The 26,553-nt window shown below is 38.6% G+C and overlaps 1 protein-coding gene across 4 annotated transcripts in view; it reads left to right on the top strand.

Annotated features, from left to right (window-relative positions):
* The first annotated feature begins 300 nt into the window (after positions 1–300).
* Positions 301–26,553, top strand: part of TMCO5A (transmembrane and coiled-coil domains 5A) — a 61,375-nt gene continuing 35,122 nt past the window's right edge. Inside the window, exons 1-12 of one of the 4 annotated variants that reach the window (XM_077938702.1) lie at positions 301–355; positions 924–1,015; positions 1,983–2,132; positions 2,540–2,663; positions 3,039–3,089; positions 3,852–3,923; positions 6,698–6,754; positions 7,220–7,279; positions 7,742–7,806; positions 8,909–8,966; positions 13,158–13,198; positions 16,527–16,593. In XM_077938702.1, coding sequence (XP_077794828.1) covers positions 1,993–2,132; positions 2,540–2,663; positions 3,039–3,089; positions 3,852–3,923; positions 6,698–6,754; positions 7,220–7,279; positions 7,742–7,806; positions 8,909–8,966; positions 13,158–13,198; positions 16,527–16,593 — 735 coding nt within the window. In that variant the 5' untranslated portion in view covers positions 301–355; positions 924–1,015; positions 1,983–1,992. Of the gene's footprint in view, positions 356–923; positions 1,016–1,982; positions 2,133–2,539; positions 2,664–3,038; positions 3,090–3,851; positions 3,924–6,697; positions 6,755–7,219; positions 7,280–7,741; positions 7,807–8,908; positions 8,967–13,157; positions 13,199–16,526; positions 16,914–26,553 lie in introns of those variants that run through there. The other 3 variants (XM_015141839.3, XM_077938703.1, XM_015141837.3) reach the window with 3 other exon arrangements.

A 26,553-nucleotide genomic window follows, 5' to 3' on the forward strand; every position in this document is an offset into this window, starting at 1 on the left:
TTTAGTCACACTGGGGCAGGAAGAGAGCTTTATCTGCCAGAGAAATAAAAGATAGAGGCTGCTCCTCAAACTACCCAGAAATCAAATCTGTTGAACCTACTGCTACTTACGGCAGACTTGGCCATGAAATCCATACACTTATCTAGGCTCTAGACTCTACACAAATGATGAGAAACCATTGCCACCCACCCCACTATGACATGTTGCCCCACCCATCCTATGTCAAAAGAAGAGTCATGACCTCTCAGAATGTTCTGAGATTCTACTGGATAGTTCCAGTGGAGAAAGATTAGACTCCTCAGAAGCTAATTGACTAGGGAAGGATCAGGGAGACAAGATACACCAAAAGGGAGAGGTAGAGTTTATAGAAGAAATAAAGGGGAAAAAAGAAACTAAGGGGAAGAGAGAGCCAAATGATTTACATGTACTTGGTTTTCTGAGCCCGCTTTAATACTAAAGATCTTAATATCTGGAAATTCTGGCATACACCAAGATAGAGAGCAAACATTATTTTTCAGGGCAGTTGTAAACCTACATCCATGCCTATGGTGCTTTATGGAAAGCAACTGGCCTAGAGCAAAAAGAGACTTAAGTATTGATTACCTCTATTTCTTTATATTGTCTTGTATAAACTTCCACAGGGTTTTATGTTGATAAACCATCTCTGACTATGTCTACTAATAGGATGTATATTCCAGCATTATCTCTGTATACTGACCGTATCTTTACTAGGGTATAATCAGATCATGGGCAGAAGAATCAAAGGGCTGAGTTTTGTCATGGTTAAAATGTGGGGATTCGAGGGAGAAAACAAGTTAACTTAATTTGGTTTCTACATTTCAGGAATCTTCCCCAGTTACTCTGTTCTTGACAAATGCAGCCATTTTTCCAATTCATTAGATACATCTCTGTTGGCATTTTAGGGAATCTGCAATGGAAGGACACAAGAAAGATCAACTGGATTAAGTAGTCATGATTATGCAAAGCCACATCCAGAGACCAAGGTGTAAAGCAGGTTTGCTATTGACCCCTTCCCTCATCTTCCAGCCTTCTTCTCACCTTCTACTCCTGTTATGCACCCACCTCCACACCCGACCCCAAGCATGCCATACCCTCCTGAAGTAATTACTATAAATCCCCCATCCAAGCAAGCCCTTCCAAGATAGGACTTAACTTTCCAATATTATCCTTCATTCCTATCTAAAACAAAAGCCCTGGTGCCTCACTACACTAGTTGTGGTTAATCAATTCAAACACAAACCAATGAATTAATTTACATTAGAAGAAAAAGAAAAATATATCAAGAGCCTCCCATGTACCCTTTCTAAAATACTCTAGAGTTACCATTATTTCATTTGAATTTACTTCAAAAAAGATGTTTGCATTTTTGAAAGCTATGCCTAGAGCCTATGTGTGTGTGTGCTTAATGGACTGACTCTCATGGTAAAAATTTCAAACTTTGTAGCAGATAAGTGAGGGAGAGGTGTTGAGCTGGGAGGAGGAAGGGAAAGAATGAAGCCCTATTATGCTGGTGGAAACCCCTTGTGGCTATGCAGAATGCCAGCCCCAATCAGAAGTGATGTGCCAGGTGCTGAGATAAAAGTGTTCAATAGATGTGTATTGTATGAGTGGGTTTTGTGAATAGTTTATCTAAGAAAAGATTTCCAAGAGAAACATTTCTCTTCAATGCTAGGGGCTATCTAAGGAAGCAAAGCTTCTCATGAAACCAGAGTGGAGGTGCACTATTAGATTGAGCACTTTGGAGGAGAAAGCCTGGGAAAGACCCTTGCTGACTGAGCTGAGAATTATCGAAACAGTTGTAGAGCATGATCAAGAAATGTAATTTTTCAAGAATGAAAATGGTATGCCCTCAGAGAGAGCAAGGTTAATAAACTAGATGTCTTCTAAATATCCTTTTTGGCCCAATGATTATTGATCTTCAGATAACTGGCCCTTGTTCATTTTGGGGGCTGAGTCTATAGGTCGGAGAAAATGGAAATCTTTAGATTGGCTCAGTCAAAAAGAAACATTATCAGTTTGAACACGGACCTTGAAAGGGATATGCAGAGAATGGATGAAGCAAATCAGAAACTTCTTCTCAAAATCCAAGAGAGAGAAGATAAGATTCAGAGGTGAGTATTAAGGTTTCATGAGGGAAGGTCCCAATCCAAAGAAGGGGTGGAGGATCAAAACCAAAACTGAATTTTCCTGCTTGTTCTAGAGACCTCTATCTTGTGTGTCAGGAAGTTACTTCTTCATTCTTTGACATTTCTCTTGAACACTGAAGCACAGCAAGTTTCAAATAGATTCCTACGAGATGGAGTTGAGAGAACATTGGGGTATTTGGCTTAGGAATCAGGCAGGTCTTCCTTTTTATAATACTGAAGTGATCATGATCCTGTGGATTCAGTAAGGAAGAGTTTTCAGCTTGAGATTCATGTACATTGTCCCTAAAGTTCCCTTATATCAGACATCTGTGTTTTATCAGTTCTGAAACTGCCAAGCATGGGTCTTCATGGCATATGCTTGTGTTGTCCAGGCTGGAAAGTGAGATCATTCAGACGGGGGACCTGGTGGAAGATGAAGAGTGGGAGAAGGAGAACCGCACCACGATGGAAAGGGAAAGAGCCTTGCAGGAGCTGGAGGAAGAAACAGCCAGACTTGTAAGCAAGAAGTTAGGAAGAGCCGTTTAATAGGTTGCATTCCTCATTCCATCCTTCATCAATTATCAGATAAGCTTATCTCTCCTTTTTATACATGAAGAGTAGCCACCTCAAAAGTCATGTCAGAATTTGTCCATGCATGGAAGGGGATGTGTTTGGCTTCTTGGGCAATGTTTAATAATTGGGAAGCCCTACAGATGGGCATCTATATCCCTGTATTTTACCTGTTGTTTGATTTCAATATACACATGACATTATGCAAATAAGGTCAAGTTACTGAAGGAAAATATAGCTGGGGTGAAATGGACAGCAATCAACTGAATGAGAACAGGTGGAGTACAGAGGCAGACTTACACTGTTATTTCTCTCTCACAGGAAAGGAAGAAAAAGACATTGGTTCACAGTATAACAGAACTTCAACAAAAGGTGAGGTGGGGTTCTTGTGTTCTCCAGTGCCCCCACAACAGCCCCACTCATCAAAGAGGCAAGGTTGGGGGGAAGTGATCATAGAGGAACCCGTAAGTCAGAGAGGCCTGTATGGGGAGTGCATACTACTCTCTAATCCACTCTCCTGAGGCCAAGGTTCATGACCTAAATGTTATGGATTTTCTCTGTAAGCATGAGGGGAAAGGAATGGATGGAATATTTAGTAATCTCATGGGTTCTTCATTCTATCGCCAGAAAATGGGTTCCAACAGATACTCTGTTGAAGTCATTGACTGGAACCTTTGTGGTGAGAGGTTAATTTTACTTTTGAAAGAGAACTTTCAAACAACAACAACAATAATTAACTTAATCCCCAAGGATTTCCTTTTTCTTACCTAGCCATTTCCAATACCTCAATACCTCCTCAGAATACAGTGGGCTTCCAATGACTACCCTACTCTCTGACCATGAGTAGAGAGTAGCCCTCTACTGTAGAGGGCTGTATCCCTGAGTAACCCAGTATGAATTACGGGTTAAGGAAAGTACTCCTGCCTTGAGTGGACTCTAGCATCAGTGGCCAAGACTAGTGAGAAGAAGATGGAGGTAGAACAAAGATGTTTTCCATAGGTCACCAAATATCTACCAAAGGACTATGTCCTGGAAAGTTTTATCAAGGCCATAGTTACTAATCTCCACACACCAGAGAAAGTCTTTGCCTTCTACACCTTTTAATTTAGTACATTTTTTTATTTGAAACTATAGCTTACAAGGAAATCACAAAAGATAACCAATTGTGAACAAAGCAGTCCAGATGGAGCCCTAGAAGAGACAAAGGTAAATGAAAAAGCAATCCTAAATGTGGTCGGGCTATGTAACCAGGAAATAAGCTGTTAAGTTGGAAATCATTGTCAACGTTGTGACAAATTCTTGGTAGTTTTCCCCCATATCAAGCTTAAGCTTGAGCCACTGAGTGCTGAATTCTTCTCTGCCCTTAGTAAGGAATGTCACTCTTAAGTCTTATTTATTGTTCTCTCTTCTGTTAGGAAGAGGAGGGCACAAATGCATATGTAACATGTGGGGGCAGTTAAAGTCCCCAGTTTAAAGCCACAGCACATAATTTGGTGTATGAAGTTGGGTAATTTAATTATTCCCCCTTAGCCTCAGTTTCAAGATTAAATGAAATTGTGTATATAAAATATTCTCTCCTTTAAGTTTTACGTAATTATTTAAAAGTCTTGCTGAGGTGCATGTATGAATTCAGAGAGGAAGAACTAGGATTTGTAAGTCTACTGAGTGCTCGGCAATTTATGTACCCTGTCATGGATTCCAATCTAGAAAAGGATTCAATTAGTCACTCAAGTATTTAATGTGACCACTACCTGCTAAGCACATCACACTCTGCTTGGCATGTCTCTAATTGTGTTCCAGAGCTAAGAACCTGAGACCAACCACAACCTATTTGATGAGAGAGAGAGAGAAATTTTTTGTATATATTCAGGGGGTACAAGTGCCATTTTGCTAACATAGACATGTTGCATTGCGGAGACTTTATTTTTCTTCAGAGAAGAACAGATAAAATTTTTTTGACACCTTCTCTAGAATTACATCTTTGTCCTTGCCTTATCTAACTTCTCTTTACCCTCTAAAGCCTACACTTGGTTGTGTGTATGAAGCCTCTGAAGATTTGGATACATAGAAAATAGAAATAGAAAATGAAAGTATGGAGAATTACTCCCCTATCTTCTGGCCAATTTAGTTTTGATGACCACAAAAATAGGAAGTCCAAAGCCACCAAATAAGCTTGCTTGGCTGTGCTCATTCAGGTAAATTATCTGGAAAGAGAAATCTGGAAGAAATTGGAGCCCAAATTAGGAAGAGCTATACACACCCCTGACTGCACTTGCCATATGATTCCAGTGGTCAGGACACTGATTTTCTTACAAAATCACTTATTTTTCCCAGAAAATAAGCCCAGTCAGAATTGAGTGGTGACACTTTAAGTCTGGCTGTGCTCACTCTGTCAGGTAATAGAGAATAGAGTCTAGTGTTAGTCAGAATAATGGCCATTATTTTGCTGGCTAGCCCTAAAGAGTTCTAGAGTATTGTTTAATCCTTTGAACCACTCTTTGCCCACGTATTTTATTGAATTATCAGGTGATAGCTCTAATTCTGTGAAATGTACAGAATCTCTTTTGCGTCTGTTCCTCTGGCATGCTAGTCATCAGTGCAGCAGCTTTAATGGAGTGTCTAATTCAACCCTTTGTGACTCACACTATTGGCTTGAAACTATATATCCCTTAGCACATTTGGATAACTGGTCCTGGATGTAACTAACTGAAGAGTGAAGCAACTCTCAGAAGAATCTGGGTGTGAAATAATAGCACCTAGGTGAAAGTGGGAACAGCAGAGCCAAAAAGGGAAGGAAGAATGGGCATGTCTGCTCTTCTGCCAAATTATCTCCCAAATGTATCCATTCCTCTCTACCACTTCTGTTACTACTATCCTTTTGCAAGCCACCATAACCCCTTACCTGGACAAAAGGAGTCACCTCTCAACCAGTCTCCCTGCTTCTACTCTCACACCCAAACAATCCTTTTCTTCAGACACAGAAAAGGCTATTCTCTAAAAACATTAATCAGATTGTGTCTTTAGACTTCAAGCCTCTCCTGCCTTCTCACCGCAATTAGAACAAAGACCCGAAATCCTTTTAGAAGCCACAAGGCCCTACACAATCTAGCCCCTGTCTACCTTATCCCACCTTGCTTCCTACCTACCAATTGCCCTTACGCTCTGGTCACACGACTCCCTCATACAAGCCGAATCTGTGATAACCTCATAGTCTCGGCCCTTGCCATACCCTTCACAGAGAACATCTTTATTCCAGATCTCCATTTAGCTAGCATTTATCATTTAGGCTTTAGCTCAGGTATCATCACATCACAGAGGCCTTTGCCAACCACCTACCACCTCCTCTCACACCACCACTACCATCACTATCTTTAAACGTTAATGTTTTTGTTTCCTTCATAGCACATACCATTATCATGTAGACGTATTTGTCGTCTTCCTACTAGAAGGCCAGCTCTGCAAGGGTGGAGAGCTAGTCCGTCCTGTCTACTACTGTATCCTAAGTACTACTCCCTGCCCCCCGACACACACATGCTTCACTCCAGCATAGCAGCTGATGTAGAATGGTCTTTTTCCAAGTATTGAAGGAAATAAAAGGGCGAGCAAGGCATACAGGGAGGGAGAAAGGAGTGAACAAATGCCTTAGAGCCTGATCGACTATATTAAAGGAAAAGGAAGCGTGAAGTTTTTCAAAACTGGTATTGTTTTTCAGAGAAATGGCTAAGTAAGAGTAGGAAGCTCAGAACTGAAGTTTAGGGATGAAGGTAGCATCAGATGAAGACTAAAAGATAAGGAGTATAAAAGAGCAAGTTTAACAAGCAGCTGCAAAGGGTGCTGGGTAGTTTAACTCCTCCATCAGGAGACGTGTGAAGTCGTGGCCCTGAGGCTCCTCGTGGCTCGTGAGACCACCATGGTGACAGCATGCCATTCCTGCACAGCTTTCACCTTGCCAAGTTAGCAGTCTCTTTTGTTTTCTTTAGGTTAAGTTACAACAGCTGGAAGCTTCCTATGCACGCCAAGAGAAGGAGCTGCTCAAGGTAACAGCGGGAACTTCAGTGTGACTTCTCCCCGAAAAGGGAAATGTGATCTTTGGTCAGACAATCTATTTCTCAAATGATTGATTTACATAAAGGTTCCAGATCCAAGACCATGATGGGGCTAGGGAGGGGTAAAAAAAGGAAGATAAACACAATCCCTGAGGTGACCTTCTCTTCAGTGTTTTTTTTTTACAGAATACACTCAACAGTTTATATCTTGCAAATATTAGTATCTATCTATTCCTCTCCCAGCTGCTCCCAAATTCCACCTTTGACCAATAACTCCCATTTAGCTTATTTACCCTAAACAAAGGAAATCCATTTACCTGTACAGCAAAAAAGAAAACATATTTAGAATAATTAGAAAACCACATTTAGGAGCTGGGACACTGGAGGAAGCAAGTATGCTTGTGTTCTTACAGCAATTTACTGAAATATATTTACAACCAAATTTTGATTTCCCAGGTAATGAAGGAGTATGCTTTTGTGACCCAGCTCTGTGAAGATCAAGCCCTCTACATAAAGGTAGAGCTTCTTGGTAAAGGGCTAGCAAAGGGTTTATTAAGGTACAGGATGAAATAGAACCAGGATTTTCAAAGAATACTGTCCAGGGCAATTTCAACACTTCAAGGTGGTGCTACTGGGAGACTTTAAGGTCATCAGCACCCCACCTCGCTACCAATATCACTCTATTTGTCTTTGTCTCCCTGGGCATTCCTGCCCTGCTCTCCCACTCTCTATGCTGTTAAGATAATAATTCACACTTCTGCTATTTATAATGTCAATGATGCCCAGAAACCTATCCAGTGGTAAGGAGTAGTGAGAGATCAAGAGTAGTGGTGGGGTGAGGTTTATGAAAGCAGAGAAAGTGGCAGTGGAAATACCAAGCATTCATGGTATCATGTAAAATAACAAGTGCTCATTATGCTTAGAAAAATTAAAAACCTCCTAAGTAGTAACTGGGGCTTCCTTTGTTTCTCTTTGAAGAAGTACCAGGAAACACTGAAGAAAATAGAAGAAGAACTAGAGGCTCGGTTCCTTGAGAGAGAAGTGTGAGCTTTGGCAAAGGAACATCCCAGTTTTGGTAGAAACTCCATCTCAGCCTGAGTCAGAGCAAACAGTTCTCAGACCAGTTTCTATGTGGAATTGAATGAGTTCCGACACCACATATCTTTGCCCTCTGTTAGTGATCTGGTTGACCCCGGTAGATCACACCAACTTAAAACTTCCAGTCATTCTCCCATCCTTCTAAAAAGACCTCAGAAACACATCTCCCTTCATAATTTTATCACATTATCACATTATTATTTGGGTTGACATTGAGTATAAACATGTACTTTAAAAAGAGTTGGTGGTCAGTCACCTTGATAAGTAGGCTATTCCTTATATATCACAGAAAGGCCTTTTAATTAATACCATCCTCACTTCCCCCAAATATATGGACACCCAACCATATTGGGTAGGCATGAAACTAATCTCTAGACTCATACCACAGCTACTACATTATATAAATCAGAACTGTACACTGTATTGAACTACAAACATTTAAAATTAGACATTATAAAAGGAAAGCACTTCTCATAATACACTGAGTTTGTCAAGAGTCTAAATGGTGAGAAATTACCAAAAACCTCATCTTCATTTCTTGGCCCCCTTTGTAAGTTAAATCTTAACGCAGTCAAGCAATATTTCTATTTATGAAATATTTTTAAATCCTTAGATCAAGAACAAGAGATCAAAACTGCATATAGCTTCTATATAGGCCAAATACAAACTGTGGCCTAGGGGCCAGGGTCCTAGGACTTGTAGGTCCTTGTTTCTAAAGGACACCTTCAAGTCACTCAAGATCCCTGCTGAACATTGGTTTATGGCTTGACTGTTAAGCCAAGATTCTAGAACAGGTTGCCCAGCAGAATTTTCTGTGCTAGTTAGTAGGTAAAACTAACTACATATGGCAATTGAGTACATAAAAGATGTGCTCAACTGAGGAAATGAATTTTAACTTTAATTAATTTAAATAGCTATAGGAAGCCAGTAGTTACAATATTGGACAGTACAGATGTAGAATATAAAGCTTTTTTAAAATAACAATGGTGTAGTATGAATATTTTAGTGCACTTTGTTCAATTTCTGTCCTGGCTCTTATCTTCATAGATCAAAACTTGTGAGCATGAACTCTGTGGAAAAAGAGCATACCAGGCAAAATAATGAGGTAAACACTCCACTCTCTCTTCAGCTCCTCACAGTGTCATTGCCTTTCAAAGACATCTCCGGCAAACTCTAAGGCACCAAATGTATACCCAGTCTTGCCATGTGCATTTTCCAAGAGAAGTACCAGCTATAATTACAGAGCATTCCAACCCTAAACAAACAAACTAGACTCTAAGGAACAATCTACTTTCTTCTCATTCAGCCATACAAATAACAGGCTCTTAAAAAACTAGCCAAAGACCTAAGAGAACTCAGAATAAAGGCAAGAAGCAACCTTAATTGAGGGTGTGCTCTATAGAAAGAGGCCAGTATAGGGCACATACACCACTTCTTCCATCTCCTGCAATCACATTACTCTTTCCTGATGATCTCGACATGGTCCCTAATCTCTCTCAACACAGAGCACCCACCATCTATCATCATCTAGTCAGAGTTGGCCTGAGAGTTAAAACATAGAAAGCTATTGCTTCTTATTGCTTCTTTATGACAGTTTCAGTGTCTGTTCATATTTAACATTATGAACCCACCAGCACACATATAAAGGTCTGAAGGAAACAGAACAATTTTATGCAGAGAACCAATCCTCTTGGCCTGCTTGATATCTTGTGGCAGCAAGGATAAAAGGTTAAGCTTGGGTTGGGTTTTAATTTTGTAATTGATATTGACTTTAGAGTCCAGGTTAACAATCATCAGAAATTACATATAGTCAAGATAAATTCTCAGAAAAGAGAACTAATCACTTCCTTAAAAGCAAATATCAAATATTGGCCATTGTGCTTGGGTCATCCAAATGTTTGGATATATGTTAGGCCATGTCCGTGGTTCTTAGAGTACCGAACAAGTCATTCTGGCCCTGAAGCTTGCATATTCTGCTTAGTAAACAAAATCCTTGAAATTAACTCGACCTAGTTCTGTAGAACCAAGTTTTTGACATCTCCAATGTGTCCTACCATCTCTCCCCACAGCTCATCAAAATATTCCTTCTAACTATGTGTGAGAGGAAAAAAATAAAGTTGTCTACATCAAGCTCATCTGGGTCCCATGATGGTTCAATGACCTAATGTTGTCTGAGCATCTTTGGAGACAGGCTGCCTGAGAACTGACTGTTTGGCATGACATGTAATCTTACTCAAACTACAGAACAAAATTTGTAATCCTGAAAGTTTCTTTGTAATTCCAATTCTGTGAGCCTCATTTCCACAGCTCTAATTTTTCTTAGTAGAAAGAGGAATTCTCACTATGTTGTTCAGGCTGGTCTTGAACTCCTGGGCTCAAGGGTTCCTCCCATCTTCGCCTCCCAAGTAGCTAGGACTACAGGCACCCACCACCATGCCTGACTTGCTCTAAAATGTGATCGTAATTCCTCTTTTTATCTCACAAGGAAGGTTAAAGGACAATGAAATAACAGAAAATATTTTGAAACAAGAATGCCACAGAAATACAGGACATAGCCTCATCTTTAGATTTTTTTTTTTCTTCAACTTTTAAAGTTCAGGGGTACATGTGCAGGATGTGCAGGTTTGTTACACAGGTAAACGTGTTCCATGGTGGTTTGCTGCAAAGATCATCCAATCACCTAGGTATTAAGTCCAGCAGCTATTAGCTATTCTTCCTGATGCTCTCCCTCCCACTACCTCACCCCCACTGACAAGCTTCAGTGTATGTTGTTCCCCTGCATGTGTCCATGTGTTCTCATCATTCGTCTCCCACTTACAAGTGAGAACATGCAGTGTTTGGGTTTCTGTTCTTGGGTTAGTTGGCTGAGGAAAATGGCTTCCAATACCACCCATGTCCCTGCAATATGTATATGTATCACATATTCTTTATTCAGTCTATCATTGATGGCACTTAGGTTGATTCCATGTCTTTGCTATTGTGAACAGTGCTGCAATGATATTTGTGTGCATGTGTCTCTATGACAGAATGATTTATATTCCTTTGGGTATATACCCAGTATTGACATTGCTGTGTCAAATGGTATTTCTGCCTCTGGGTTTCTGAGGAATTGCCACACTTCTTCCACAATGGTTGAACAAATTTATACTCCCACCAACAGTGTAAAAGCATGCCTTTTTCTCTGCGACCTCACCAGTATCAGTCGTTGTTTGACTTTTAAATAATAGCAATTCTGACTGGCATGAGATGGTATTTCATTGTTGCTTTGATTTGCATTTCTCTAATGATCAGTAATGTCGAACTTTTTTTCGTATGTTTGTTGGCTATATGTATGTCTTCTTTTGAGAAGTGTCTGTTCATGTTCTTTGCCCACTTTTTAATGAGGTTGTTTTTTTCTTGTAAATTTGTTTAAGTTCCTTGTAGACTCTGGGTGTTAGACCTTTGTCTAACATAGTTTTCAAAAATTGTCTCCTATTCTGTAGGTTGTCTGCTCACTCTGATGATAGTTTATTTTCCTGTGCAGAAGCTCTTTAGTTTAACTAGATCCCGCTTGTCAATTTTTGCTTTTGTTGCAATTGCTTTTGGCATTTTCATCATGAAATCTTTGCCCATGCCTATGTCCACAGTATTGCCTAGATTTTCTTCTAGGGTTTTAACAGTTTTGGGTTTTACATTTAAGTCTATAATCCATCTTGAGTTAATTTTTATATATTATGTAAGGAAGCAGTCCAGTTTCAATTTTCTGCATGTGGGCTAGCCAGTTTTCCCAGCACCATTTATTGAATAGGGAGTCCTTTCCCCATTGTTTGTTTTTGTCAGATTTGTTGACGATCAGATGGTTGTAGGCAAGCAGTCTTATTTCTGAGTTTTCTATTTTATTTCATTGGTCTATGTGTCTGTTTTTGTACTAGTACCATGCTGTTTTGGTTACTGTAGCCTTGTAGTATAGTTTGAAGTCAGGTAGTGTGATGCCTCTAGCTTTGTTCTTTTTGCTGAGGATTGTCTTGGTTATTGGGGCTCTTTTTTGGTTCCATCTGAATTTTAAAATCATTTTTTTCTAATTCTGTGAAAAATGTCAATGGTAGGTTAATGTGAATAGCATTGAATCTAGAAATTATTGATTCTTTCTATCCAGGAACATGGAATGTTTTTCCATTTGTTTGAGTCCTCTCTGATTTCTTTCAGAGTAGTCTGTAGTTCTCCTTGAAGGAGTCTTTCATTTCCCTTGTTAGCTATATTCCTAGGTATTTTATTTTTTGTAGCAATTGTGAATGGGAGTTCTTTCATCATTTGGCTCTCTGCTTGACTGTTGTTGGTGTATAGGAACGCTGTGACTTCTGCACACTGAGTTTGTAGCCTGAGACTTCGCTGAAGTTGCTGAAGAGGCTTTTGGGCTGAGATGATGGGGTTTTCTAGATACAGGATCATGCCACCTGCAAACAAAGATAGTCTGACTTCCTCTTTTCCTATCTGAATACCCTTTATTTCTTTCTCTTTCCTGACTGCCCTGGCCGGAACTTCCAATGCTATGTTGAGTAGGAGTGGTAAGAGAGGGCACCCTTGTCTTATGCCATTTTTCAAGGGGAATGCTTCCAGCTTCTGTCTATTTAGTATGATATTGGCTGTGGATTTGTCATATGTGGCTCTTATTATTTTGACATATGTTCTTTCAATACCTAGGTTATTGAGAGTTTTTAACATTAAGGGATGTTGAATTTTATCAGAGGCCTTTTCTGCATCTTGAGATAATCATGTGGTTTTTGTTTTTAGTTCTGTTTATGTGATGGATTATATTTATCGATTTGTGTATGTTGAACCAACCTTGCATACCAGGGATGAAGCCAAACTTGATCACTCATCTTTAGATTTTTATAGCTTTTAAGACTTCTCTCTTAAGATATGTTTATGTAGTTTTCTTAGCCTATAAGCTTCTCTAAGAGTCACTGGTTAAGCAGAAGATAGAGTGGTATAGTTGAGAGCCAAGAATGTGGGGTCAGACAATCCAGGTTCCAGGCCCGATCCTGCCACTAACTAACTATGTGACCTTGGGCAGCATACTTTGACTTTCTGTGCCTTAGTTTAGTTATATAAATATGTAAAAAGTTAGGACAAATAACAATAATAATAAATATATTTTAAATTTTTGGCCTGAAAATTATATGTGCTTATGCATATAAAAAGAATTTGTTAACGTTATCTAAATAACATATAATTAATGGCTCACTAAATATTATTGGACAATGATAATAGCCTCCAGAAATTGCTTATTTATCAATATCCTTTCTTCTTCTTCCAGGGTACTCCTACCCAAAAGACAGCAACATTTTTCAGTAGAAAGTAAGTAAAATATCTTCAAGTAAACTTCCTATAAAACTGGGAGCCCTATTTAGCCATCCTGACAGAGAGAAAAGTCTAGACAAGGAGAACCTTGTACATGCGTGTGCACACACACATACACACAAGTCAGCAAACTAACGTCTTTGACTGTATTTCTCTATTCTAATGTTATGACTTATTTATTTAAAGGTAATTAATAATCTCAACTTTCCATTATTAAAAATCAACAGCCTTGTGGTATTAAGAAATAGAAATTTGATTATGTAAAAGAGATGTGGCAAATCTCTTATTTACCGCCTTTTCCCTTTAACAATTTGGATTCGCTTCATGTATCTGGTTTCCTAGTAGCATTGGTAGAGTAGAATGAAGCCTGTCACATGCTAGTATACCACTGACAAATAAGAGATAGAAGAGAGACAAGCATTATGAGAAAGAGCATCTAACACATAACGGTTGCTTGAAATACTGGTTAAATTGAAAAGAATTTAAGATTCAAACACCTGAGTAGATATTCATCCTGAGGGAAACACTGTGATAGCAAAGTAAAATTGGTATTCATGAAGCTACTACATTTTCAAGAAAAGGTCAAATTATATTCAATATAGTCTGTTTAAGAAGGCATAAAGAAACATATATTCAAAATGGTATGAAATATGATTTAGAGAGAGTTCCATCAAAATGTTTAACGTAAAATTATTGATGCTTAAAGGTCAGTTCCAATTATCTAGAAAATTTGCTTAAGTAGAATACCCCTTCATACCAGATAAATGAAATATTACATCTTTCAATATTCCTAGATACAATATTCCTGAAACAACTAGAAGAATTTTCTCTAGAACTCCTACTTGTTCTCTTATACTCCAACACAAGGGCCCACCATGGAATTGACTGTGTGGATTTCTAGAATAAGGACTGTCTGCCTAAACAGACTTGGCATCCTGAAGGAAATCTTAGAAAAGAGATCCTGAAAATCTAGCTAATCATGTCAAACTATAAATGTCTTTTTTCTTGTTCTGCTTCTACATCTTGTGGGGCACTGGTACACTGGACACTAACTCAAGAGACAAGAAAGCCAGGCTATTCCTAGGATTTTCCCTGAGAATGCAATCCCAGAACCTTCTCATGTGTATTGGCTCAAATTTCATGGAGAGTGGTGGGAAGATTTGTCAAGGGCTTCTGATTCTAATTTTGACCAAGGTGTTGTGCTATAATGAGTGCTGGCTCCTGTCACCAAGATCAACCATAGCAGCAAACTTGAGAAAAGTGGAGGGGAAGGGGCTGTTTTTGACCTTTAAAGGTGAATAGTGAATTTGTCCAGGGGCAGAGGCACCCCCAAAACAGCTGGGTAAGGATAATACAGGAAAGAAATGGTGAAGGTTTGCTCATGCAAATCATAACGAAGCCATAAGGCCTAAATAACTCATCAGTTGAAGGAAAAAAAACAATCAAGACCACCATAGGGTGGTTTATAAAAAATTATTACAGAATGTTACAGATAACATGAATGAAAGAAGACAACATAATCATGGGTAGAAACTCATATCAAAACAGTAAGAATTGCCTCCAAATGATTCATAAATTCAGCCAAATTTCAATCAAACTCTCCAAAGGGTTTTTCATGGAACTGAATAAAATAATTCTAAAATATACTCTATATGAAGAATAAAGGGTCAAGAATAACCTGGACAGTTTTAAAGAGCAGGGAGTGGGGAACACGCCCTTCCAGATATCAGGACTTACTATGACGTTATAGTAATCATTATGGTGTGGTATTGGGACAGGAATAGGAAAACTGCCTAGTGGAATGGAACAAAGAGTTCAGAAATTGTGCACATAGCAAACTTTGGTATGTGACAGTGACTGCATGTCAAAGGAAAAGGAAGAATGAACTGTTCAATAAGAACAGCAGGAAAAAAAAATGGTTATCTATATGAGATTGGATCACTAAATGCAGTATATACAAAAGGCAAGCCCAGATGTGTTAAAGATGTAAATGCTTGAAAAAAAAAAAATCTTCGAAACTCTGTATTATTTTCTATGCTACATAATAAATTACCCCAAAAACTTAGTGACTTCAAAGAACAAACAATTATTGGCACAGTTTCTATGGGCCAGGTGGTACTAGCCAAGTGGTTCTAGCTAATATCTGTCAAGAAGTTGCAGTTAGGATGTTGACCAAAATTGCAGTCATTAGAAGGTTTGGCTGGAGCTAGAAGTTATATTTCCAAGGTAAGTAACTTGCATATCTGGCAAGCTTTTTCTGGTAGTTGACACAAAGTCTCAGTTCCTCACTGCACAGACCCTCCCATAAAGCCACTTGAGTGTCCTCACAACATGACTGCTGGCTTCCTCCACAGTCTGTGGAGAAAACTGCAATACCTTTATGATGTAATCTAGGAAGCTACACTACATACTGTGACTTCCACCATATTCCATTCTTTAGAAGTAAGTTATTAAGTCCAGTCCACACTCCAATCGAGGGGAATTCTCTTGAAAGGAGGAGTAATAAAGAATCTGTAGACATATTTTTAAATGAACATAGACTTTTAATAGAAAATATGGGTATCTTTCAGGTCTTGGGATAGGGAATTTTTGTAAAAAGGACACAGAAAGCATTGATTCTAATTAAAGAAAAGATTGACAAACTATACCCTATTAAAATTGATAATTTTTTTCTTTAACATCTTAGAGCAAGTGAAGGTTATAAAGTTAGGAGGATATATAACACTACACACAATGCAAAACGATTGATATCAACAACGTAAAACAAACTCTTACAAGTCAATAAGAAAAGCTAAAACTACCTTGTAGACAAATGGGCAAGAAGAAACACGTAAAACCAATAAACCTATCAACAGATGTTCAGCATCACTGTTCCTCATGGAAATGCATATTGAGGCCACAGTGAGAGATTATTTTACACCCATTTGATCAGCAAAAGTGTTTACATCTGATAATCAAGTGTTGGCAAGGATATGGGTCCACAAAACCTATACCTTGCTAGAGGGTTATAAACCAATGAAACTGTTTTGAAAAACAACTTGCCAAAACAAAACCAAAAATAAAACAAAAAATAAGAGAACAAAATTATTTTAGTGATAAATGCTACCAAGAAAATAAAACATGGTAAAGGATAGAGAATAACCAATAGGCCAGAACATGGGAGAGGGAAGCTGCCATTATAAAAGGTTGTCAAGAAAGGGGGTGATAATCCATGAGAGACATTAGAATATCAATTGGGAGACAGATATGCATTCAGGTATGATTTATTTTTTGTTCCAAGTTTTCTAACCTTCTGGTTAACAGTTTCATGGCATTCTCTTTTTAGGATTTTTTGCTGTCTCTTTTTCATCACCCTATTTTTCATCAGACTGCTGAGCTACCTGTTTTTTCATGTAAGATTCATAAATCCAGATCTCCTCGTCAATGTACTGCCCAAGGTGCTGAGCAGGAGCACCTTGTGGAAGCTCAGATGCTTCTTCTTTCCATCTCTCACACTTGAGACAGAGGACATGTTACCCCACTGATTCCTCAAGAAATATCCTTGAGCAACAGAAGGGAAGTGGGATCCGAGCGTGTAGAAGGGAGGCATGAAACTTGTGGAGGAAAGAGATTTGCTTCAGTTTTTTCCTCATCGTTTGCCTACTTGACTACCTTCCATCATCACATCATCTTTCCAGGATTAACCTTGCCCAGTAAAAAGCTCTGTCATAGATTTATGTGGCTCTATGGATCGGCTGAATTAGTACCTGATAGTAAACAAATCTGACCTTGGGGAATTACATAGATGCTAAGAAAAGTTAATTCATAAATTATTCTAGTGAGTCTCAAAAATCTGACACATTGGATTCCTGAAATACAGAAGATTACTTACTACTTATATTAGAACTCATAGGTTGTAAGTGACCTTAGCTTGAGGTAATTTATAGCAAATCCATAAATATTTATATTTACATATTTAAACATAAAATAAAAAGCCTATGAATAAATACGCCAGGCAAGAAATCAGAAGACTCCATCAATTATCCGTCTTTCAAGGACATCAATTTAACAACTATCTACATAAAGAAAGCACCTTTATAAGAACCAAAAATCAGATGAGCACTCACAGTCTGTAGTTTTAACTTCATACTGCTGAAAGAGGCACTGAAGAGATAGGAAAAACAGTCTGGAATCGCCAACGCCACCCCTTCCCCATCCTCCCAGCAGCAGGGGTGTGGTGTGGAGAGCATTTCTGAGTGCTGGGGAGAGAAAGATTGCAGCATCTGTGAGATATTGAACTCAGAGCTTCCCTATTATAACAGAAAACAAAACCAGACCAAACTCACGTGACACCTGCCACAGAGGGATAATTTAAACCAGCCCTAGCTAGTGAAGAATTGCTGATCCCAGCTGTCGGAATTTAAGTTTCTGCAAGCCTTGCCACTGCCAAGCTAAAGTACTTTGGAGGCTTAAATAAAGTTGAAATTCCTAGGTGAGTCCTAGTGCTGCACTAGGCCCAGACACAGTGGACTTGGCAGGGAGCGGGGGTGGTCACCGAGTGGCTAAGGGAGTGCTGGAATTACCCCTCCCCTAATCCCAGGCAGCACAGCACATGACTCCAAAAGAGACCGTTTCCATCTGCTCAAGGAGGACTCAAGTTGGGAGGACTTTGTCTTGCATCTTGAATAGCAGTTCAGCCACTGCAAGATAGGGTACCAGTCAGAGTCATGAAGCCCCCTTTCCAGGCCCTAGCTCCCAGATGACATTTCTAGACACACACTGGGCCAGAAAGGACCCTGCTACTTTGAAGAGGACTCAGTCCTTGAAGGACTCATCATCTGCTAACTGAAAAGCCTTTGGGCCCTGAATAACCAACAGCAATACTTAGGTACTATATGGGTGGCTTTAGGTGAGACCCTGAGAATTTCTGGCTTCAGGTGAGACTCAGCATAGTCCCAGCTATTGTGGCTATAGGACAAGATTCCTTCTACCTGAGAAAAGCAGAGGAAAAAAGCAAAGTGGACATTGTCTTCCAGCTTGGCCACAGTGGGGTAGAGCACAGAGTGAGCCCTTGGGTCACCAGTTTCAGGACTTGGTTCTCGGAATACATTTCTGGAACTGCCCTAGGCCAGAGGGGATCTCACTGCCCTGAAGGGTGAGTCCCAGGCCAGGCAGCGTTCACTACAAGCTGACTGAAGAGCCTTTCTTTAAAGAAACATTAGTGGTAGTCTGGCAGTACTCCCCCATAGGCCTATGGTGGCAGTGGCCATGGTGTGAGGCATCTCTGCTTTTGGAAAGGGGAGGGAAGAGTGGGAAGAACTGAGACTTTTGGTTTGAAACCCAGCTCATCCGCAGTACAACAGAATATCAGGTAGACTTCTAAAGTTCTTGACTCTAGACCCTGGCCCCTGACAGCATCTCTGGACATGCACAGGGCCAGGGGGAACTCACCACCATGAAGGGAAGGACACAGGCCTGGTTGCTTTGCCACCTGCTGATTGTAGAGCCCCAGGGCCTTGAGTGAACATAGGACATAGCTAGGGAGTGATTACAGCAGACTTTGGGTAAGACCTAGTGCTGTGCTGGCTTCAGGTCTAACCCAGCACAATTCTAGTGGTTTTGGCCACAGAGGTACTTGTGTTACACCACCCAGAGCTCCAGGTGACTCAGAAAAGAGAGAGACGCCATTCATTTGAGGGAAAGTAGGAAAAGAGAATAAGAACCTCTGCCTGATAATCCAGAGAATTCTTCCAGATTTTTCTCAAAGTCATCAAGGTAGTACCTCTACAAGTCGGAAAGAACCACAGTATTACTGGGCTTAGGGTGGCCCCTACAGCAGGTAATGGCTTAGATCACAACATCAAAGTCCTTTTGAATATCTGGAAGGCCTTCCCAAGTAGAATGGGCACCAACAAGCCCAGACTGAGAAGACTACAATAAATGCCTAACTCTTCAATGCCCCAACACCAAACACCTACAAGCATCAACAACATTCAGGAAAACATGACCTCACCAAACTAAGTAAGGCATCAGGGACCAATCCTGGAGAAACAGAGATATGTGACCTTTCAGGCAGAAAAGTAAAATACCTGTTTTGAGGAAACTCAAATTCAAGATAACACAGAGAAGAAACTCAGAATTCTATCAGATAAATGTAACACCGAGATTAAAATAATTTAAAAGAATCAAGATCAAGCAGAAATTCTGGAGTTAAAATGCATTTAGCATACTGAAGAATACATCAGAGTCTTTTAATAGCAGAATTGATCAAGCAGAAGAAAGAATTGGTGAGGTTAAAGACAGGGTAGTGGAAAATACACAGATGACACAAAAGAAAAAATAAAATGAAAAACAACAAAGCACACCTACAGGATCTAGAAAGTAACCTCAAAAGAAAAAATCTAAGAGTTACTGGCCTCAAAGGGGAGGTAAAGAGATAGGCATAGAAAGTTTATTCAAAGGAATAATAACAAAGAACTTCCCAAACTTAGAGAAAGACATCAATATCCAAATATAGAACACCAACAGATTTAACCCGAAGAAGACTATGTCAAGGCATTTAATAATCAAAACTCCCAAAGGTCAAGGATAAAGAAAGGATCACAAATGCAACAAGAGAAAAGAAACAAATAATGTACAATGGCGCTCTAATATGTCTGGCAGCAGACATTTCAATGAAAATCTTACAGACCAGGAGAGAGTGGCATGATATATTCAAAGTGCTAGAGGAAATAAACATTTATCCTGCTATAGTATTCTGGTGAAAATGTCCTTCGAACATGAAGGAGAAATAAAGACTTTCCCAGACAAACAAAATCTGAGGGACTTCATAAACACCAGACCTATCCTATAAGAAATGCTAATGGGAGTACATTAATCAGAAGGAAAAGGACGTTAATGAGCAATAGGAAATTATCTGAAGGTACAAAACTAGTGCTAATAGCAAGTACACAGAAAAACACAATATTATAACATAGTAACTGTGGTATGTAAACTACTCTTAAGTAGGAAAACTAAACAATGAACCAATCAAAAATAACTACAACAATCCTTTTCAGAACATAGACACTATAACAAGATAAAAATAGAAACAATAAGAAGTTAAAAAGTGGGGGTACAAAGTTAAGAAATAGAGCCTTTGTTTTCTTTTTTCATGTTTGTTTATGCAAGTAATGTTCAGTTGTTACTAGCTTAAAATAATGGGTTATAAGATAGTATTTGCTAACCTCATGGTAATCTCAAAAAACATACAATGAATACACAAAAAAATGCAAAAAAAAAAAAAAAACCTAAATTATATCACCAGACAGAATCACCTTTACTAGAAGGAAGACAGGAAGAAAAGGAAGAAGGAAGAGAAGACCACAAAACAACAAGACAAATAACAAAATGGCAGAAGTAAGTCTTTACTTATCAATAATAACATTGAATGTAAGTGGACTAAACTCTCCAATTAAAGGACATAGACTGACTGAATGAATTTATGAACAGGACCCAAAGATCTGTTGTCTAAAAGAAACACACTTTAGGCAAGAATAACTATTCTTATATAAGACAAAATAGATTTAACGAGTAAAAATATAAGAGATAAGGTCACTACATAATGATAAAGGAGTTAATTCAGCAAGAGGATACAACAATTTTAAATATATACGCACCCAACACTGGAGCACCCAGATATATATAGCAAATATTATTAAAGCTAAAGAGAGAGATAGACCTTAATATGATAATACCTGGAGACTTCAACACTCTACCTTCAGCTTTGCACAGATCTCCTAGACAGAAAATCAACAAACAAACATTGGATGTAATCTGCACTGTAGTCCAAATAAACCTAATGGATACTTACAGAACATTTCATCCAGCGGCTTCAGAATACACATTATTTTCCTTGGCACATGGATCACTCTCAAGAATAGACCATATTTTAGGTCACAAAACAGCATTCTCAAAAATTGAAATAATATCAACTATCTTCTCTGACCACAACGGAATAAAGCTAGAAATCAATAATGAGGAATTTGAGAAAGTATAGAAATACATGGAAATTAAACAATATGCTCCTGAATGACTAGTAGGTCAATGAAGACATTAAGAAGGAAATTAAAAAATTTCTTGAAACAAATGATAATGGAAACATAACATAACAAAACCTACAGGATACAGCAAAAGTAGTACTAAAAGATAAATTTATAGCTATAAGTGCCTATATCAAGAAAGAAGAAAAACTTTAAATAAACAACAAAATGATGCATCTTGAACTACAAAAGCAAGAGCAAAACAAACGCAAAATTAGTAGAAGAGAAACATAAAGATCAGAGCAGAAATAAATGAAATCAAAATGAAGAAAACAATACAAAAGATCAATGAAACAAAAAGTTTCTTTATTGAAAAGTTAAACAACATTGAAAAACCTGCAGCCAGACTAAGAAAAAAAGAGAGACGATCCAAATAAATGAAATCAGAGGTGAAAAAAGTAGACTTCCAACTGGTCCTGCAGAAATTCAAAGGATTTATTAGGGGCCACTATGTGCAACTATAGGCCAATAAATTGGAAAATCTAGAAGAAATTGACAAATTCCTAGACAAAAACAACAAGATTGAACCGTAAAGAAATCCAAACCTGAAAAGACCAATAGCAAGTAATGAGATCAAAGCTGTAATAGTCTCCCAGTAAAGAAAAACCCAGGACCTGATGGCTTCACTCCTGAATTCTATCAAACATTTAAAGATGAACTACAGGGGTTGCAATCCTAGTCTCTGATAAAACAAACTTTAAACCAACAAATATCAAAAGAGACAAGGGCATTACATAATGGTAAAGGGATCGATGCAACAAGAAGAGCTAAATATCCTAAATGTATGTGCACCCAATACAGGAGCACCCAGATTCATAAAGCAAGTTCTCAGAGACCTACAAAGAGACTTAGACTCCCACACTATAATAGTGGAAGACAGCCAGGCGTGGTGACTTACGCCTGTAATCCCAGCACTCTGGGAGGCCGAGGCGGGCGGATCGTCAGGAGATCGAGACCATCCTGGTTAACACAGTGAAACTCCATCTCTACTAAAAATACAAAAAATTAGCCAGGCGTGGTGGCGGGCGCCTGTAGTCCCAGCTACTTGGGAGGCTGAGGCAGGAAAATGGCGTGAACCCGGGAGGCAGAGCTTGCAGTGAGCTGAGATCCGGCCACTGCACTCCAGCCTGGGAGACAGAGCCAGACTCCATCTCAAAAAAAAAAAAAAAGTGGAAGACTTTAACACTTAGACTCCCACACTATAATAGTGGAAGACTTTAACACCCCACTGTCAATATTAGATGGATCAACAAGGCAGAAAATTAATAAGAATATCCAGGACTTGAACTCAGCTGTGAACCAAGCAGATCTAATAGACATCTACAGAACTCTCCACCCTAAATCAACAGAATATACATTCATCTCAGCACCACATTGCACTTATTCCAAAATTGACCACATAATTGAAAGTAAAACACTCCTCAGCAAATGTAAAAGAACAGAAATCATAACAAAGAGCCTCTGAGATCACAGTACAATCAAATTAGAACTCAGGATTAAGAAAGTCTCAAAACCGCACAACTACATGGAAACTAAACAACCTGCTCCTGAATGACTACTGGATAAATAACGAAATAAAGGCAGAAATAAATAAGTTCTTTGAAACCAATGAGAATAAAGACACAATGTACCAGAATCTCGAGGACACATTTAAAGCAGTGTGTACAGGGAAATTTATAGGACTAAATGCCCACAAGAGAACCAGGAAAGATCTAAAATCAACACCCTAACATTACAATTGAAAGAACTAGAGAAGCAAGAGTAAACAAATTCAAAAGCAAGCAGAAAGCAAGAAATAACTCAGAACAGAACTGAAGGAGAGAGACACGAAAAACTCTTCAAAAAATCAGTGAATCCAGGAGCTGGTTTTTTTAAAAGATCAACAAAATAGATAGACCACTAGCCAGACTAATAAAGAAGAAAACAGAGAAGAATCAAATAGATGCAATAAAAAATGATAAAGGGGATAGCACCACTGATTCCACAGAAATACAAACTACGTCAAAGAATAACCTCTATGCAAATAAACTAGAAAATCTAGAAGAAATGGATAAGTTCCTGGATACATACACCCTCCCAAGACTAAACCAGGATGAAGTCGAATCCTGAATAGACCAATAACAAGTTCTGAAATTGAGACAGCAATTAATAGCCTATCAACCGAAAAAAGTCCAGGACCAGTTGAATTCCTAGCCGAATTCTACCAGAAGTACAAAGAGTAGCTGGCACCATTCCTTCTGAAACTATTCCAAACAACACAAAAAGAGGGAATCCTCCCTAACTCATTTTATGAGGCCAGCATTATCCTGATACCAAAACCTGGCAGAGACACAACAAAAAAAGAAAATTCCAGGCCAATATTCCTAATGAACATAGATTTGAAAATCCTCAATAAAACACCTGCAAACCGAATCCAGCAGCACATCCACCACGATCAAGTTGGCTTCATCCCTGGGATGTGAGGCTGATTCAACATATGCAAATCAATAAACATAATCCTTCATATAAACAGAACCAATGACAAAAACCACATGATTATCTCAATAGATGCACAAAAGGCCTTCAACAAAATTCAATAGCTCTTCATGCTAAAAACTCTCAATAAACTAGGTATTGATGGAACATTTCTCAAAATAATGAGTGCTATTTATGACAAACCCACAGCCAATATCATACTGAATGGGAAAAAACTGGAGGCATTCCCTATGAATACCAGCACAAGACAAGGATGCCCTCTCTCACTCCTATTCAACATAGTATTGGAAGTTCTAGCCAGGGCAATCAGGCAAGAGAAAGAAATAAAAGGTATTCAATTCGGAAAAGAGGAAGTCAAATTGTCCCTGTTTGCAGATGACATGATTGTATATTTAGAAAACCACATCATCTCAGCCCCAAATCTCCTTAAGCTGATAAGCAACTTCAGCAAAGTCTCAGGATACAAAATCAATGTGCAAAAATCACAAGCATTCCTATACACCAATAATAGACAAACAGAGAGCCAAATCATGAGTAAACTCCCATTCACAATTGCTACAAAGAGAATAATATACCTAGGAATACAACTTACAAGGGAAGTGAAGGACCTCTTCAAGGAGAACTGCAAACCACTCCTCAAGGAAATAAGAGAAGATACAAACAAATGGAAAAACATTCCATGCTCACAGATGGGAATAATCAATATCGTGAAAATGGCCATACTGCCCAAAGTAATTTGTAGATTCAGTGCTATCCCCATCAAGCTACCATTGACTATCTTCAAAGAATTGGAAAAAACTACTTTAAATTTCATATGGAACCAAAAAAGAGCCCATATAGCAAAGACAACCCTACTAAGCAAAAAGAACAACGCTGGAGGCATCACACTACCTGACTTCAAACTATACTACAAGGCTACAGTAACCAAAACAACATGGTACTGGTACCAAAACACATATATAGACTAATGGAACAGAACAGAGGCCTCAGAAGTAATGCCACACATATACAACCATCTGATCTTTGATAAACCTGACAAAAACTAGCAATGGGGAAAGGATTCCCTATTTAATAAACGGTGTTGGGAAAATTGGCTAGCCATATGTAGAAAGCTGAAACTGGATCCCTTCCTTACACCTTACACAAAAATTAACTCAAGATGGATTAAAGACTTAAACGTAAGACCTAAAACCATAAAAACCCTAGAATAAAACCTAGGCAATACCATTTAGGACATAGGCATGAGCAAATACTTCATGACTAAGACACCAAAAGCAATGGCAACAAAAGCCAAAATAGACAAATGGGATATACTTAAACTAAAGAGCTTCTGCACATCAAAAGAAACTATCGTCAGAGTGAACAGGCAACCTACAGAAAGGGAGAAAATTTTTGCAATCTATCCATCTGACAAAGGGCTAATATCCAGAATTTACAAAGAACTTAAACAAATTTACAAGAAAAAAAAAAAAAAAAACCCCACCAAAAAGCGGGCAAAGGATATGGACAGACACTTTCCAAAAGAAGACATTTATGCAGCCAACAAACATGAAAAAAAGCTCATCATCACTGGTCATTAGAGAAATGTAAATCAAAACCACAATGAGATACCATCTCACACCAGTTAGAATGGCAATCACTAAAATGTCAGGAAACAACAGATGCTGGGGAGAAAATGGAGAAATAGGAATGCTTTTACACTGTTGGTGGGAGTGTAAATTAGTTCAACCATTGTGGAAGATAGTGTGGCATTTCCTCAAGGATCTAGAACTAGAAATACCATTTGACCCAGCCATCCCATTACTGGGTATATCCCCAATGGATTATAAATCATTCTACTAAAAAGACACATGCACATGTACGTTTATTGTGGCACTGTCTGTTCACAATAGCAAAGACTTGGAACCAACCCAAATGCTCATCAATGATAGACTGGATAAAGAAAATGTGACATGTATACACCATAGACTACCATGCAGCCATAAAAAAGGATGAGTTCATGTACTTTGCAGTGCAACAGATGAAGCTTGAAATCATCATTCTCAGCAAACTAACACAAGAACTGAAAACCAAACACCACATGTTCTCATAAGTGGGAGTTGAACAAGAGAACACATGAACATGGAGGGGAACATCACACACAGGGGCCTGTCAGGGGATGGGAGGTTAGGGGAGGGATAGCATTAGGAGAAATACCTAATGTAGATGATGGGTTGATGGGTGCAGCAAACCAACATGGCACATGTTTATCTATGTAGCAAACCTGCACATTCTGCACATGTACCTCAGAACTTAAAGTATAATTAAAAAATAAATAAAGATGAACAATACCAATTCTATTCAAACTATTCCAAAATGCAGAAGAGGAGGGAATACTTCCAAACACATTCTATAAGGTCAATATTACCCTGACACCAAAACCAGACAAAAACACATCAAAAAAGAAAACTACAGGCCAAAATATCTGATGAATATTGGTGCAAAATCCTCCACAAAATACCAGCAAATCAAATTCAACAATACATTAAAAAGATCATATATCATGACCTGGGATGCAGGGATAGTTCAACATACACAAATCAATCAATGTGATTCATTATATGTACAGAATGAAGGACAAAAACCATATGATCATTTCAATTGATGCTGAAAAAGCAATTGATAAAATTCAACAATATTTCATGATAAAAGCCCTCAAAGAACTGGAGATAGAAAGAACATATCTCAACATAATAAAAGCCATATATGACAGACTCACAGCTAGTATCATACCGAATGAGGAAAAACTGAAGGCCTTTCCTCTAATTTCTGGAACAT

This window comes from Macaca mulatta, chromosome 7, assembly GCF_049350105.2.
Source record: "Macaca mulatta isolate MMU2019108-1 chromosome 7, T2T-MMU8v2.0, whole genome shotgun sequence".
Classification (NCBI taxonomy): Eukaryota; Metazoa; Chordata; class Mammalia; order Primates; family Cercopithecidae; genus Macaca; species Macaca mulatta.